Source organism: Lolium rigidum, chromosome 4, assembly GCF_022539505.1.
Source record: "Lolium rigidum isolate FL_2022 chromosome 4, APGP_CSIRO_Lrig_0.1, whole genome shotgun sequence".
In the NCBI taxonomy this organism is placed as follows: Eukaryota; Viridiplantae; Streptophyta; class Magnoliopsida; order Poales; family Poaceae; genus Lolium; species Lolium rigidum.
Window position 1 is genome coordinate 90,647,599 of NC_061511.1, and position 13,821 is coordinate 90,661,419.

The 13,821-nt window shown below is 42.0% G+C and overlaps 1 protein-coding gene across 1 annotated transcript; it reads left to right on the top strand.

Moving 5' to 3' along the window:
• Positions 1 to 1,013: 1,013 nt before the first annotated feature.
• LOC124648981 (expansin-A33-like) lies at positions 1,014 to 1,986 on the top strand. Its single transcript, XM_047188664.1, has 3 exons — positions 1,014 to 1,152; positions 1,251 to 1,569; positions 1,677 to 1,986. Exons 1-3 carry the CDS (start codon positions 1,014 to 1,016, stop codon positions 1,984 to 1,986), a joined length of 768 nt encoding a protein of 255 aa, XP_047044620.1.
• The last annotated feature ends 11,835 nt before the right edge of the window (positions 1,987 to 13,821 follow it).

The following is a 13,821-nucleotide window of genomic DNA, read 5'->3' on the forward strand; positions in this document are numbered from 1 at the left end:
CAATGTTTTTGACCGGACGTATGTTAATGTCGATTCACAAATACTTTCTCTCGTTTCAAAATATAAAGATTAAGGAGTATAATTTTCTAAGAGCCAAATCTTATGAAGTTTGTCCAAATATAAAAAGGAAATATCAGCATCTACAATAATGAATAAGTATATTATAGAAGTATATTTTATGTTGTGTCTATGATGTTGATTTGGTATTATAGATGCTGATATTTTGTCGATAAATTACGGTCAAACCTTGAAGGCATTGACATTTTACTAGAATTATACGGATACGTTTTTGGAAAGTATGGAGTAACTATATCTCTTGAGGTATAGTTCCTCACATACAAAAAAAACAGAAAGAGTGACGTAGGGTTACTCGGTATATTAGAACTGTAGCATTAAGCATTTTATCATGTCATTGGACAAGTAATTCTTTTCTCGTCCCAAGCTGTAAACCACCCGGTAAGTAGGCATAGCCCACTGTATGTAGTATACACATTTTGTAAAATTTGTTTAGACAATATGCAGGCTGTCATATGGCTGAGGCCATGCATGTATAGCTGTAACAGAATTGCTCACATTGTACTTTTTCTGAAATAGGTGATCACATCGACTTAGTTTCCACCGACTTTAGCTGTATGTCAAGTCTATTTAACAAGGTATCATTAAATTTCCATCTCAGCACAAACGATTCTCTCACATGCAGGGTAGTGTGTGGCGATTGGAATCTCAGTTAGGGCACATGCACACAAGAATTTCTGCAGACATAGATAAATTTCTTACAGCATCAAGAACATGGAGAACACGTCAGAAACCTATATTTTTACTCGTTTGAAAACTCGATGTGCCAAAAGTCAAAGAAGAAACAGTCGAAGGCTAGGTTTACCCTATCTCCAACTGTAAGAGTTATTAGAGGAGTCTCATGACTAGTATAAATCCCAGGGTGCAGGAAGGCAGCTGAAGGACACAAGCCAGCATATCACAAGCCCTCCTCGGTCCAAGCAAGCACTAACAATCCAATGGCAAAAGAGAGAGCAGCAGTATTGGTGCTTGTGACTGCACTTTGCGGATTAGCTTCTCATGTAGTAGACGCGCAGTACTACTCGACGAGCGCTACGGCGACGTTCTACGGCGGCAGAGATGGCTCCGGCACTATGAGTACGTTGGTTTCGTCTCCATTTTCCACCTACGTACGTGCATCATCCTTCTCGAGTGAGTGGGTGTTCTAAGGATTAGTTACTATCCATGCTATGCAGATGGAGCGTGTGGGTATGGCAACCTGTACAACGCAGGGTATGGGTTGGAGAACGCAGCGCTGAGCCCGGTGCTGTTCAACGACGGCGCCATGTGCGGCGCGTGCTACACCATCACCTGCGACACCAGCAAGAGCAGTATGTGCAACGCCGGCAAGTCCATCACCATCTCGGCCACCAACCTCTGCCCGGCTAACTACGCGCTACCCAACGACAACGGTGGCTGGTGTAACCCGCCCCGGCGCCACTTCGACATGTCGCAGCCCGCGTGGGAAACCATAGCCATCTACAGAGCCGGCATTGTCCCGGTGACCTACAAGAGGTAATTGCTTCTCCCTCCGTTTCATAGTTTTTATCGTAGTTTTAGTTTAAATTTGATATGCAGACGATGTGCATATGTATGAAGCGATGTCACTTGTGCTTCTTCAGGGTCTCATGCCAGAAGCGTGAGGGCGTCAAGTTCGCCATAAACGGGCACAACTACTTCGAGCTTGTGAACGTGTTCAACGTCGGCGGCTCCGGCGTGGTGACGGGGTTGTGGATCAAGGGGTCCAACACAGACTGGCTGGCGATGAGCAGGAACTGGGGTGCCAACTGGCAGAGCAACGCCTACCTCAACGGGCAGGGCCTATCTTTCAGGGTGCAGCTTGACGACGGCCGCCAAGTCACGGCGACCAACGTTGCACCGTCCACCTGGTGGTTCGGGGGTAGCTACGCGTCCTGGGTCAACTTCTACTAGCTCTAGTTGCATCCTCTCCTAGAATACCTATGTGACCTGTAGCTTCAGTGCCCCTCACATCGGTTCATTATGTGCCCTCCATCGGTAGCCCGTACATCGCCGACGTAGAGAGGCGATATATGCGCATTGTTTGGTTAATATTTTCAATTTTTGTTGTGACACTTTCGATTTGATCCTGCCCGGCTGCCGGTAATAACCGCATTTGTATTGCTTAGTCAGCGGCTTGGTATAACAGAAGCCTCCTACCACTCAGTGCTGTACATACTTGTATGGAATTAATGTGGTTTATTCTTCTTTGTAATCTCTAATTCTTGTTTTTTAGATCTGTTGTTCTATATCACGTAGTAGGCTAGCTTGTTAGCATGCCGAGCTCAATAACAGGCCCGGTCGTCGCCTCCCGCTGAACTCAAGTTGCGAACCTAAAAGGCCTTAGAAGCTGAGCCCACCGGGCCTAATATCCCTACCGAATATCAAGTTGCGAACCTAAGAGGCATTTGAAGCTAGATTTGACTCTCTTATTTTGGGTATTCGGCAAAGAGCACCTTTACCGAGTGTTGATTAAAATAATCTCGGTAAAGAAGCCATACACGATGAATATACATAAAACATTTGGCAAAAAAAGAACACACGGCAAACAGTGCCTTTGCTAGCACTACAAGGACATGTAGCAATGGCCACCTTTCCCTCCAGCTTGAAGGCAACCTTGACGCCGTCAATCTTTGCCTTCAAATAATAGGTAACTTAAAAGAATAATAGCTATTATCTCACGAATCGTCGAGATTGGGAAAGTCCATAAAATTTAGGAACATTAGAGTCTTCATTAAAATATACTTCGTTTATGTAGTATCGTTGCGATTTTTTGAGTGTCCGTTAGTTGACACTCGGCAAAGAGAGGCTCTGTCTAGTGTCGAATCTTGACAATCGGCAAATAGAAGCTTTACCTAATGTTAAATCTTGACACTAGGCAAATACATTAGATTTGGACGCTTATTTTTCCCTCCCATTCAAGATGTACCAGAGAGAGAGAGAGAGATCATATATGTGATAAAACAACACATTGTCGATCTAAAAAATATTTTTTGCAAAAGATATAGAACAAGGGAAAGTTAACGGTTAGTTCAAGTTGGGCCCGCTTCCACCGAAATCGGCAGGACACTTCATAAAATACCACGAATTCCCAAAAAAAAACTAGTGACATCAGCATGTATGTGATTATGTGAACCGTAGAGCGGAAGTGGTCCTCCAATTTTGTGCGCAGGTTTTGTACCATTGCAGATTGCGTTTCTTACAGCTGCTTCACAAAAAAACCTATTTCGGTGTTGGAAAATAAAAAATGAAATTTTCCAGAGCTAGGAAAGAAAAATTCATAAATCCGACATTTCTTCACAACCCAAGGCTCACCCATGTGCGTAATATGGGCTCGTTCTGGCAAAGTAAATCATGCTTTAGATAATGGTTTGTCTTATTTGCCGTAAAAGTCATAGAACATCGTAGGAGTTAGCTCATTTTGTGAATGATTTTTAACAAAAACTATCTTATTCCAAGTTTATTTCTTTCCTCGAAACTAGATCACATAAAATGACGCCTCATGAAGGTCGATTTTCTGTTTTTTTCTGAGTGAGGTGTGATCAAATTGGGACCCGCGAAATGCTTTTTAGGCCGCAGGGCACACTGGTGGGAACCGCGTGAAACCGACATCATATTTTTGATAAAATGACACGTTGTGGACGTAAATTTTTTTTTTGAGAAAATCGAGAACAAGGGAAAATTGACGATTAGTTCAAATATATCTCGCTTCCAGCGAAACCGGCCGGCCACCGTATAAAATACCGTGAATTCCCAGAAAGCTAGCATCATCGACACGTATGTGAACCGTAATGTGAAAGTGGTACTCTAATTTGTACATTGGTTTCGTACCATTGCATATTGTGTTTCTTGTAGATGCTTCACAAAAAAACATGTAGCAACAGGGCTCTTCCAGCAAACTATACCATTCTTTAGGTCATGACCTAAAAATGATTTTTACAAAAAATCTTGCAAAACGAAAAGTAGACATGTAGTTTAAAACTGGTCCGCTTCTAGTGAAATCCTCAGGAGACCGTATAAAATATCGTGAATTTTTAGAAAGCTAGCGTGCATGAGGTATATATGCCTTTGCCGAGTTTCAAATTTTGGCACTCGGAAAAGCCATGTAACAGTGGCCACCCTCCCTCCATCTTGACGGCAATCTTGACACCATCAATCTTTGCCGAGTGCCAACTGTTGTTTGGATGGTTATTTTTCCATCCAATTCAAGTAGAACCGTGTGAAATAGACATTGTATGTGTGATAAAATAACACGTTGTGGTCCGAAAAATGATTATTTCAAAAAACCTAGAACAAGGGAAAGTAGAAGCTTTGTTCAAATGAACAAGCAAGATCATAACTTTTGTCGCGTGACGAACATAGCACATGCATTCACTTTATCCCTAGTGAGGTAGCAAAAAATGGCAAAACCACAATAAATCATGTCACTATTCAATCACTAAAACCATGTTACTATATCTAATACACATATCACCCCACACACGCTCTTGCATAATAGTTGGATGAAAACCAATACTTAAGAACGGGGTACATAATATGCATCTATCAATACATCTTGCATATATTATGATTAGATCTCATAGCATAATATCATAGAATAAGGATCCACCACATAGATATGGCCATAATCATGTTGGACAGCTCATATGGAATTAACAACTATGAAAAACATGAGAGAAATAGATCAAGCTACTGCCACAAACCCGTAGTCCAGAGGTGGACTACCCCCTTGATCATGGTGATGATGATGAAGACGTAGGAGAAGGTGGAGATCCCTCCGGCGGTAGCTCCTGTGGAGTTTCCCCCTCCAATCTTTGCTTCTGTAGCCTCTGTTTTCATGTTTCTGTCTTCTGCGGTGCTCTCCTTCCGAGAACTGTCTGGGGTCATATATATAGTGCGTTTTGGGTCAAAATACGTCAGTGGACGAAAATATCACGCGATTTGGATGATCAACGGCCGAAAGAGGTCAGGTGGCGCGCCCTACAAGTCTGGGCGTGCCACCTGGGCTATTTTGGGACTCAAGCCCCTCCAAGTGTGCTTCGAGATCCTAGGGTGCTTCTCCCGATGAAAAAATGATGCTCCAAAAATTCCAGCTCAATTTGACTCCGTATAGGTCTCTGAAAGTGAAAAATACACAGAACAGGAAATTTCTGTTCTGTAGAGTTATAAACCAAATAAAGGAGATAATTGGTAAATCCCCATAAATCAATATAAAACATGCTATTATCATAATATATGTTGAAAATATGTGGAAATTCATTATGATAAAGGACAGAGTTCATGTATGCATTTTACATGCATCACCGACGTGCCCCCGGAGCAGGAGCAGGACGCCGCCACGCCCCCGGAGCGGGATGCTGCCACGCCGTCGATGCAACGCCCTCCCTGTCGTGTCCTCCCCGACCGCCACGCCCTCGGAGCAGGACACCACCCTTCCTCGCCTCTGGGTCCTCCACGCCGCTCCGCTCTCCCCGCTGCGCCCTCCGCGCCACGTCCTCGTCGGCACCCTCAAGGTCAGCATCAACTTCTGTTTATGCTTGCATTGTTTGTATTCTTCCCCAATCTCGATTAGATTCTATTTGTAGCTTATCCGTTGATTTTTATGTGAACAAATTCGTGTGATTGATTTTCTAGTTGCCTGTGTAAAAAATCATAGCAAAGGTGTCGAAACAATCTGGTACTAGTTGTTCTCCAAGAAAATGGCAGTTGTGCAATAGAAATCTATTTTAATAGGGAGGGTGTGTAAATTATCAGTTATCTGGCCACTATATTAGAAAATGTGTTCTTAGCTGCGTGTGCAATATTAAAAATATAATATTTTGTATCATCTAATTTCAGTGGTTCTAATCTGACAACAAGCTTATGTATTAATAATATGACATCAAGCTTTGTATGTTTCCTTTCCTTATGTTTCCAGAAAGCTTATGTATTAAAAATATACCATTAAAAACTTTAAATGTGTATTACAAAAATATGACAGCAAGCTTTACAACTAGAGGCAGTTTGGATATATATTTAATAATATGTTGGACATTGTAAAAACAAAATTGTCTATTATTACAAATAGGATTTACCATAGAATAGTGGTGATATTATTTGTATGGAGGTGGAAGCTTTGTATATTAATATGACAGCAAGCTGCTAGCTTGCTTTGCTGCTGATGTTGTTGTTGCTGTTGCTAGCTTATTTTGCTGCTGCTAGCTTGCTCTGCTGCTAGTTGTTGTTGTGACTTGGTGCTGCTTCTTGGGCATTTTTGGTGGTGTATATGGAGGACAAGGATCAAATGTATATGTGACATAGTGACCTGTGGCATTTTTTTGTGGTGTATATGTGCCATTTTTTGTGCAGAAATTTCAAATGAGTTGCACATTACCACCGAAATTTTAATTCATTTCCGTTTCGGTGAAAATGGGGCACTCTTTGGTCAATAAATTAGTAAAGGTCATGCCCAATTTTTCCGTGAATTTATTCGCTTAGTATATGCATTTTTTCCTATTTAGTGCGAACATGGCCGACAACGATGAGGTCGGCGCCAACGAAGCCATTGCGGCAGCAGCCTGAGGAGATTGAGGAACAACCTCGCCGCGACATGGATGTCGAGGATGCTAACACGGATCCCGACTACACAACTGATGGTGCTACCGGGGATGACACCACTGATGGCGGCAAAAGCACAGACGGTGGTCAAACGAAGAGGCAATGAAGGATCGTCGCCCGAATGTGCTCAACACCGTGAAGCATGCATTAACTGAAACGGGCCCCAATGAGATTCCAACGATGCCCGCTAAATTTTTCAAAGGGTACGCGCCACAACTCGGTGCATCGTCCGGAGAACGGTCTCGATCAACACCGAGAACCTCAGTCATCCTGACCGAGCGAATTTGCGCTCTGTCCTCTCAATGAAGTTGAACGAATGATACTCGTTCCCGGTTGACTGTCTCAGACGGAATAAAGTGCACAATGCCGCCCTCAGGAAGATGAGCACCGCCCTCTCTAGTTGGATAAACTGAGTGAAGAAAATGAGTCTGAAAGGTGACAATTATGAGAAGATCAAGGAGACAATTACGAGAAGGTCAAGAAAACTGACCGAAGCTAACTACCATAATTACAAGATCAAGTGCAAGAGTGACTCAACCTCGGATTCTAGTAAGTGGGGGAAGGACATACGGGATTTGAACTTAGGCACCCACAAACTCGATCTCAGCGGTTACGCAGTGGCGCAACCAAAATGGGACAAGGAGGACGAGGAGCGTGCCAGGAACGGCCTACCGCCCCTCTTCGCAAAATACAAAGATAAGCAAACCAGGAACTATCTCAGGGCCCGGTACGGTGTAGACCTGGTAACAAAGGAGCTTACCACCAATAAGGCGGTGAAGGACCTTGAGCGTGTAAAGGTAAGGAATACACCCGCTTAATTAGCTCCTTATGGTTGCATTATAATCAATGAATCCAAATTTCTAAATGGTTTATGTTCCTTCCGCAGGATACTTAAAGCAGTAGCAGCACGGGGTCCACGAGCTCCCCGTGTGCCCATTGGGACAACCCTTTAAATAGGGCGTTGAACATAGTGAAGAACAAGGATCCATTGACTAAGCCGACGCCGGCTGGTTATGTGCCCGGAAAAGGCTTGTCCATGAAATGGTCGGAGTACTATAAGTCTGGGAGAAAGGAGAAAAAGACCAACATCGACGACCAGCAGGTTCGAGAGCTCAAGGCACAAGTGGCGCAGATCCCGATGATAGTTGAAGAGGAAGTGCAACAGCAAGTGGAGAGCTTCCATACTACACAACGACAACAAGTGGAGGACCAAATGGGAGCGACGATCACCTCCATCATGCCTACCTTGCTTGTGGGGCCGAAGGAGTGGTATAAGGCCGGTGAACAGGGGCCTCCCCGATTCCCAACTTCACGGCCAGCAACTCGCACAACGTGGCGCCGTTGGTGTCTCCGCAGGCGGCAACATTGGTGTCTCCGGCATCACCAACATTGGTGTCTCCGGCGGCGCCAACATTGGTTTCTCTGGCGGCGCCATTACTTCGGCTCAATGCACCCGTTGGTGCGGAGAATATGTCGCCCGGTACCGCGCCAACAAGCGGCCCCTCCGTCATTTGCACTCCCGCCGTCGGTGGTGCCTCGACATTATCCGAGCTGGAAGCCATCACGGTAACTAATCCTCGGCCGATAACTTCCATCTCCTTGCCTTTAACTAGGCATCCCTAACGCCCTACATGTTTTCCGCAGGGCGCCGATGACGTTCCATGCATTCTCCTGCACTTCGTGAACCATGAGTTGATCGATATTGCCAAGGAAACATGTCATATCCCAGGATTTGGGCTTACAAAAATAGAGGAAACAGATGTGTGCATTGCATTCATGCATAGAAAATTTGGGGCATTTTCGCGCTTTAAAGTAAAACATGTCACAGTAACTGAAGTTTCACTTGACCTTGATGGAATTGAAGTAGATCATCAAGCCAAGTGCTATAAACCTCAATGTGACCTTTGCAAAAAACCTTGTTTTGGGTAGAGATGATTTGATCTATGGGTTAGATCAAACGGAACTAAAAACAACATAACAACATTTTAATCAATGATCAATTACTTGATCTTATCAAAGATCATAACATGGTATTCATGGCCATCACATATGAACATATATTCAACTACAAACCAAGTAACAATAAAATGGAGAAACTATTCTTATCTTATCTTTTCCATGTCTTAAACTAATCTATGTTCCTACCATGAACTTCATGGTATTCATTCCACTTCAATATTGGAATTCATGACAAGGATCTCAACTCTAGAAATGTTCCCTAGTTTCCAATTGATATATTCTTCTCTATTCCAAATTATTATACATCAAAGCCTAGAGGAGAGAGAGTTCTATAATTAGTAGAGAAGCTAGCAATGTCAAACTTTGAGCTAAACCTTGGATATACATCCATATGCTCAAATCATCATCTTTAAGAATAAACCTAGGATATTATTCAAGACATTTCCTAGAAAGAGAGAACCCACCTATATTAACCCTAGATATTGATGATCACATCACACTACAAAGGAAAACAATTTTTTTGACAAATCACTTCGTCATGTTAAGGCCAATTTTCGTCAAGGATAACTTCGCGGTGACAAAATTTGATCGTCATGGGGTTCGTCAAGGAAGCTCCGTCATAAAATATAGGGGGTGACGGTATGCATTTTTTCGTCAACGTCAAATGTTTGATGGTGACGACCTGCAAATTCGTCAACATCAAAGGTTCATTGTCAATATCTAAATCTTGGGAAGTTTCTGATTGGTCCAAAAAAAGCATACGTGGCCTTACATGTGGGTCCATTTGGCTTCTGACAACATGGGTCCGACGGCGCTGACATGGATATCTGTCATGTGGGACCGGCATGGTGCTGACTGGTGGGACCCACAAAATATTATGACAAGCTGGACCCACAATATTCTGACCGGTGGGATCCACAAAATTCAGACAAGTGGGACCAGGTTGTTGCCGACATATGGGTCCCAATAATGCTGATCGGTGGGACCCACAAATTCCGACAAGTGGGACCAGTAAATTGGTGCCACGTGGTTTCATTTAATAGTGACGTTGTGACATTTTCCGTCACCTTTTGAATTTGACAAAATTTGAGAGCATTTGAATTATTTGCGAAATTTGGGAAACAAAAAAACTGGCGAAATATCAAAAAATAGACAATAAATATCATGCATAAATGGTGGCACAAGAAGTATATATGTCTCTCACAGACCGAAAGATTCATAAGAAAAATTACAATTGGAACACAAAGAAATTAAAAGACCTATGATTAATAATGTTGTAGGACGGTGGTGCAATAGATTAGTTGCCCTGGGATTGAGACATGGATGGTGGCTGGGATGTCCTCAAGAGCAAATTAAGCACGACATCCATTTCAGTCAGCCTCTTTTCATAAGCCAGAGTCTTTTCTTCTTGGGCTTTTGATGTCTACGGGTGCTTCTATTCTTGTAGACAGTGTTGGGCCTCCAAGAGCAGAGGTTTGTAGAACAGCAGCAAGTTTCCCTTAAGTGGATCACCCAAGGTTTATCGAACTCAGGGAGGAAGAGGTCAAAGATATCCCTCTCATGCAACCCCGCAACCACAAAGCAAGAAGTCTCTTGTGTCCCCAACACACCTAATAGGTGCACTAGTTCGGCGAAGAGATAGTGAAATACAGGTGGTATGAATAAATGCGAGCAAGTAGCAACGGCACCTGTAAAAGTGCTTTGCTATCCGGGACTGGTGTGTGGTTGATGGTGGTAATATTGCAGGAAGTATAGATGCGAGTAAGACAAGAAACAAACAGCGATAGCGATATTTAGGAACAAGGCCTAGGGATCATACTTTCACTAGTGGACACTCTCAACATTGATCACATAACAGAATAAATAGATAGATGCTAGACTCTACACCCTCTTGTTGGATGATGAACACCACTAACTCGTGTAGGATTACACGAACCCTCAATGCCGGAGTTAACAAGCTCCACAATATTCAATGTTCATATTTAAATAACCTTAGAGTGCATGACAAATCAACATAACCAAACCAAGTACTAACATAGCATGCACACCGTCACCTTCACACTACGAAAGGAGGCATAGATCACATCAATACCATCATAGCAATAGTTAACTTCATAATCTACAAGAGATCACAATCATAGCCTACGCCAAGTACTACACGATGCACACACTGTCACCATTACACCGTGCGGGAGGAATAAACTACTTTAATAACATCACTAGAGTAGCACACGTATAAATTGTGATACAAAACACATTGCAATCATAAAGGGATATAAATAAGCACTTCACTATGCCATTCATAACGAGTGAATAAGTATTCTGTGAAATATAGCCTAAGAGACCCACACGGTGCACACACCGTCACCTTTACACATGTGGGACAAGGAGTCTCCTGGAGATCACATAAGTAAAATCCACTTGACTAGCACAATGACATCTAGATTACAAGCATCATCATATGAATCTCAATCATGTAAGGCAGCTCATGAGATTATTGTATTGAAGTACATAGGAGAGAGATTAACCACATAGCTACCGGTACAGCCCCGAGCCTCGATGGAGAACTACTCCCTCCTCATGGGAGACAGCAGCGGTGATGAAGATGGCGGTGGTGTCGATGGAGGAGCCTCCGGGGCACTTCCCCGTCCCGGCGGCGTGCCGGAACGGAGACTCCTGTCCCCGGATCTTGGCTTCGCGATGGCGGCGGCTGCGGAAGGGTTTCTCCGGTTTCGTCGAACGTAATAGGGTTTTCGCGACGGAGACCTTAAGTAGGCGGAAGGGCAGCCTCGGAGGGGTCCTCGGTGGGACCACACACTAGGCCGGCGCGGCCGAGCTTGGGCCGCGCCGTCCCTACCGTGTCCCCACCTCGTGGCCCCACTTCTTTTCCCCTTCGGTCTTCCGGAAGATTCGTGGAAAAATAGGACCACGGGCGTTGATTTCGTCCGATTCCGAGAATATTTCCTTACTAGGATTTCTGAAACCAAAAACAGCAGAAAACAGGAACTGGCACTTCGGCATCTCGTCAATAGGTTAGTTCCGGAAAACGCATAATAATGACATATAATGTGTAATATCCCAGGTATTGGGGTTACAAAAATAGAGGAAACAGATGCGTGCATTGCATTCATGCATAGAAAATCTGGGTAATTTTCGCGCTTTAAAGTAAAACAGATCCACGATGAATCGAAGTTTCACTTGACCTTGGTGGAATTGAAGTAGCTCATCAAGTCAAGCGCTATAAACCTCAATGTGACTTTGCTAAAACCTTGTTTTGGGAAAAGATGATTTGATCTAAGGGGTTAGATCAAATGGAACTAAAATTAACACAACAACACTTTACTCAATGATCAATTGCTTGATCTCATAAAAGATCATAACATGGTATTCCTTGCCATAACATAAGAACATCTATTCAATTGGAAATCAAGTAACCATAAATGGAGAAACCATTCTTTACTTATCTTGTCCATGTCCGAAACTAATCCTTGATCCTACCATGAACCTCATGGTATTCATTCTACTTTAATCTTGAAAACAAGACAAGGAGATCCAACTAAGGAATATAATTCTTCTTTAGTTCAAATTATTATACACCAAAACCAGAGAGGTGAGAGCTCTATCTTACTTATTAGAGAAGCAATAACAAACCTTGAGCTAAACCTTGGATATACATCCAAGTATTCAAATCATCATCTTTAGAAAGAACCATAGGATATTATTCAAGACAATCCCTAGAGAGAGAAACCATTTATGTTAAACATAGATATTGATGATCACATCAATCCCTATGGAGCCTAACCTTAAGTTAGTATTAACGTCCTTTCCAAAATGAGAGAGACCAATCATACAAAATATAACTTTATCTAATTAAGAATAAAGGACAACAATTGAACTAGAGTAGTAGGAGTACATCATAACCTAGAATAATCCATTCTTATATATGAGAGAACTCAAGCTATGGAGTTACACTAAAAATAGATGAGGCAACACCTGGATTTGAGAGAGAGAACTATTCTTAGGACCAGATGATCATATCATCATTGTTGAGTAGAACCCTAACATAATATCTCGGGCATTTTCCTGGGATATAAAACTATTGAGACAACCATGATCATCCTAGTAAGTAAAATAGAAGTGCTATACCTTAATTGATCAAGACAATGCTTGATCATTGAAGTGAGAATTCCATTTAATGAGAGATCCTTAGGAAGTCAAACTTTGATCATTATAAATTGAGTGATGATCATAAACCCTAAGAACTTGAGATAAAGATATTAAAAACAAGTTGATCATGCCTAATCCATGATCATGTTCTTGAGGTATATGAGGATAAGTTAAACCCTAAGAGGATAAGTAAATATCATTCACCACATGAAATTATAGGGAGATCACTAGTCATCAAAACCAGGCTTATACCCCAACCTTAACTTGTGAATCACTTGGTGATCATAAGTAGAACTCTAGCACATCTATATTCCATTTATTCCTCAATTAAAGGACCCAAGAAAACTCTAGAGTAAAACTCTATACTTTATATGGTGAGAAACCATATATCCATATGACCAAAGTTAACTATAAAAATAACTATAACCAATGTAGTTGCTTAAATGATAAATTGAGGGTTAACAATAGAAGTCAATTGGTGGAAGGTAAAACTAATTCTCTATATCATAGTAACTAGAGGAGTACATAAAATGTTAAGTAAACAACCACCTTATCATGGTTAGGGGAGATAAACCCAAGCACATGCATTATGGTGCCATTTAACTTCTATAACCTATAATTACACCATATGGGTAGTGATCAACCATTTATCTTTGTAAACAAGATAACCCATGATGGAAACAATCCTTACTGAGATACTTTCAAATGTAGTGATAGTATTAACCTTAACAAGGGGGTTATACTAGAACTGATAGAATCCCAGTATGGCACATTAATAAATCTTTAGCTTCAATTATTAAATTTAATACATTGGATCTCACATAAAATCATGTGCAATTGACAAACTCCTCAAATATGAAACCAAGTCATAATAATAACTTCCAAAACAATTGGAAGAGGCATAACCAACTCTAATTGTTCAACAGAGGGTTATATCATAAATGAAAAAGGAAATTAAAACTAATACCTAAATTCTTGCCTAATTAAAAATGGTAGCAAGGCCACATATATATATATCTATTAATG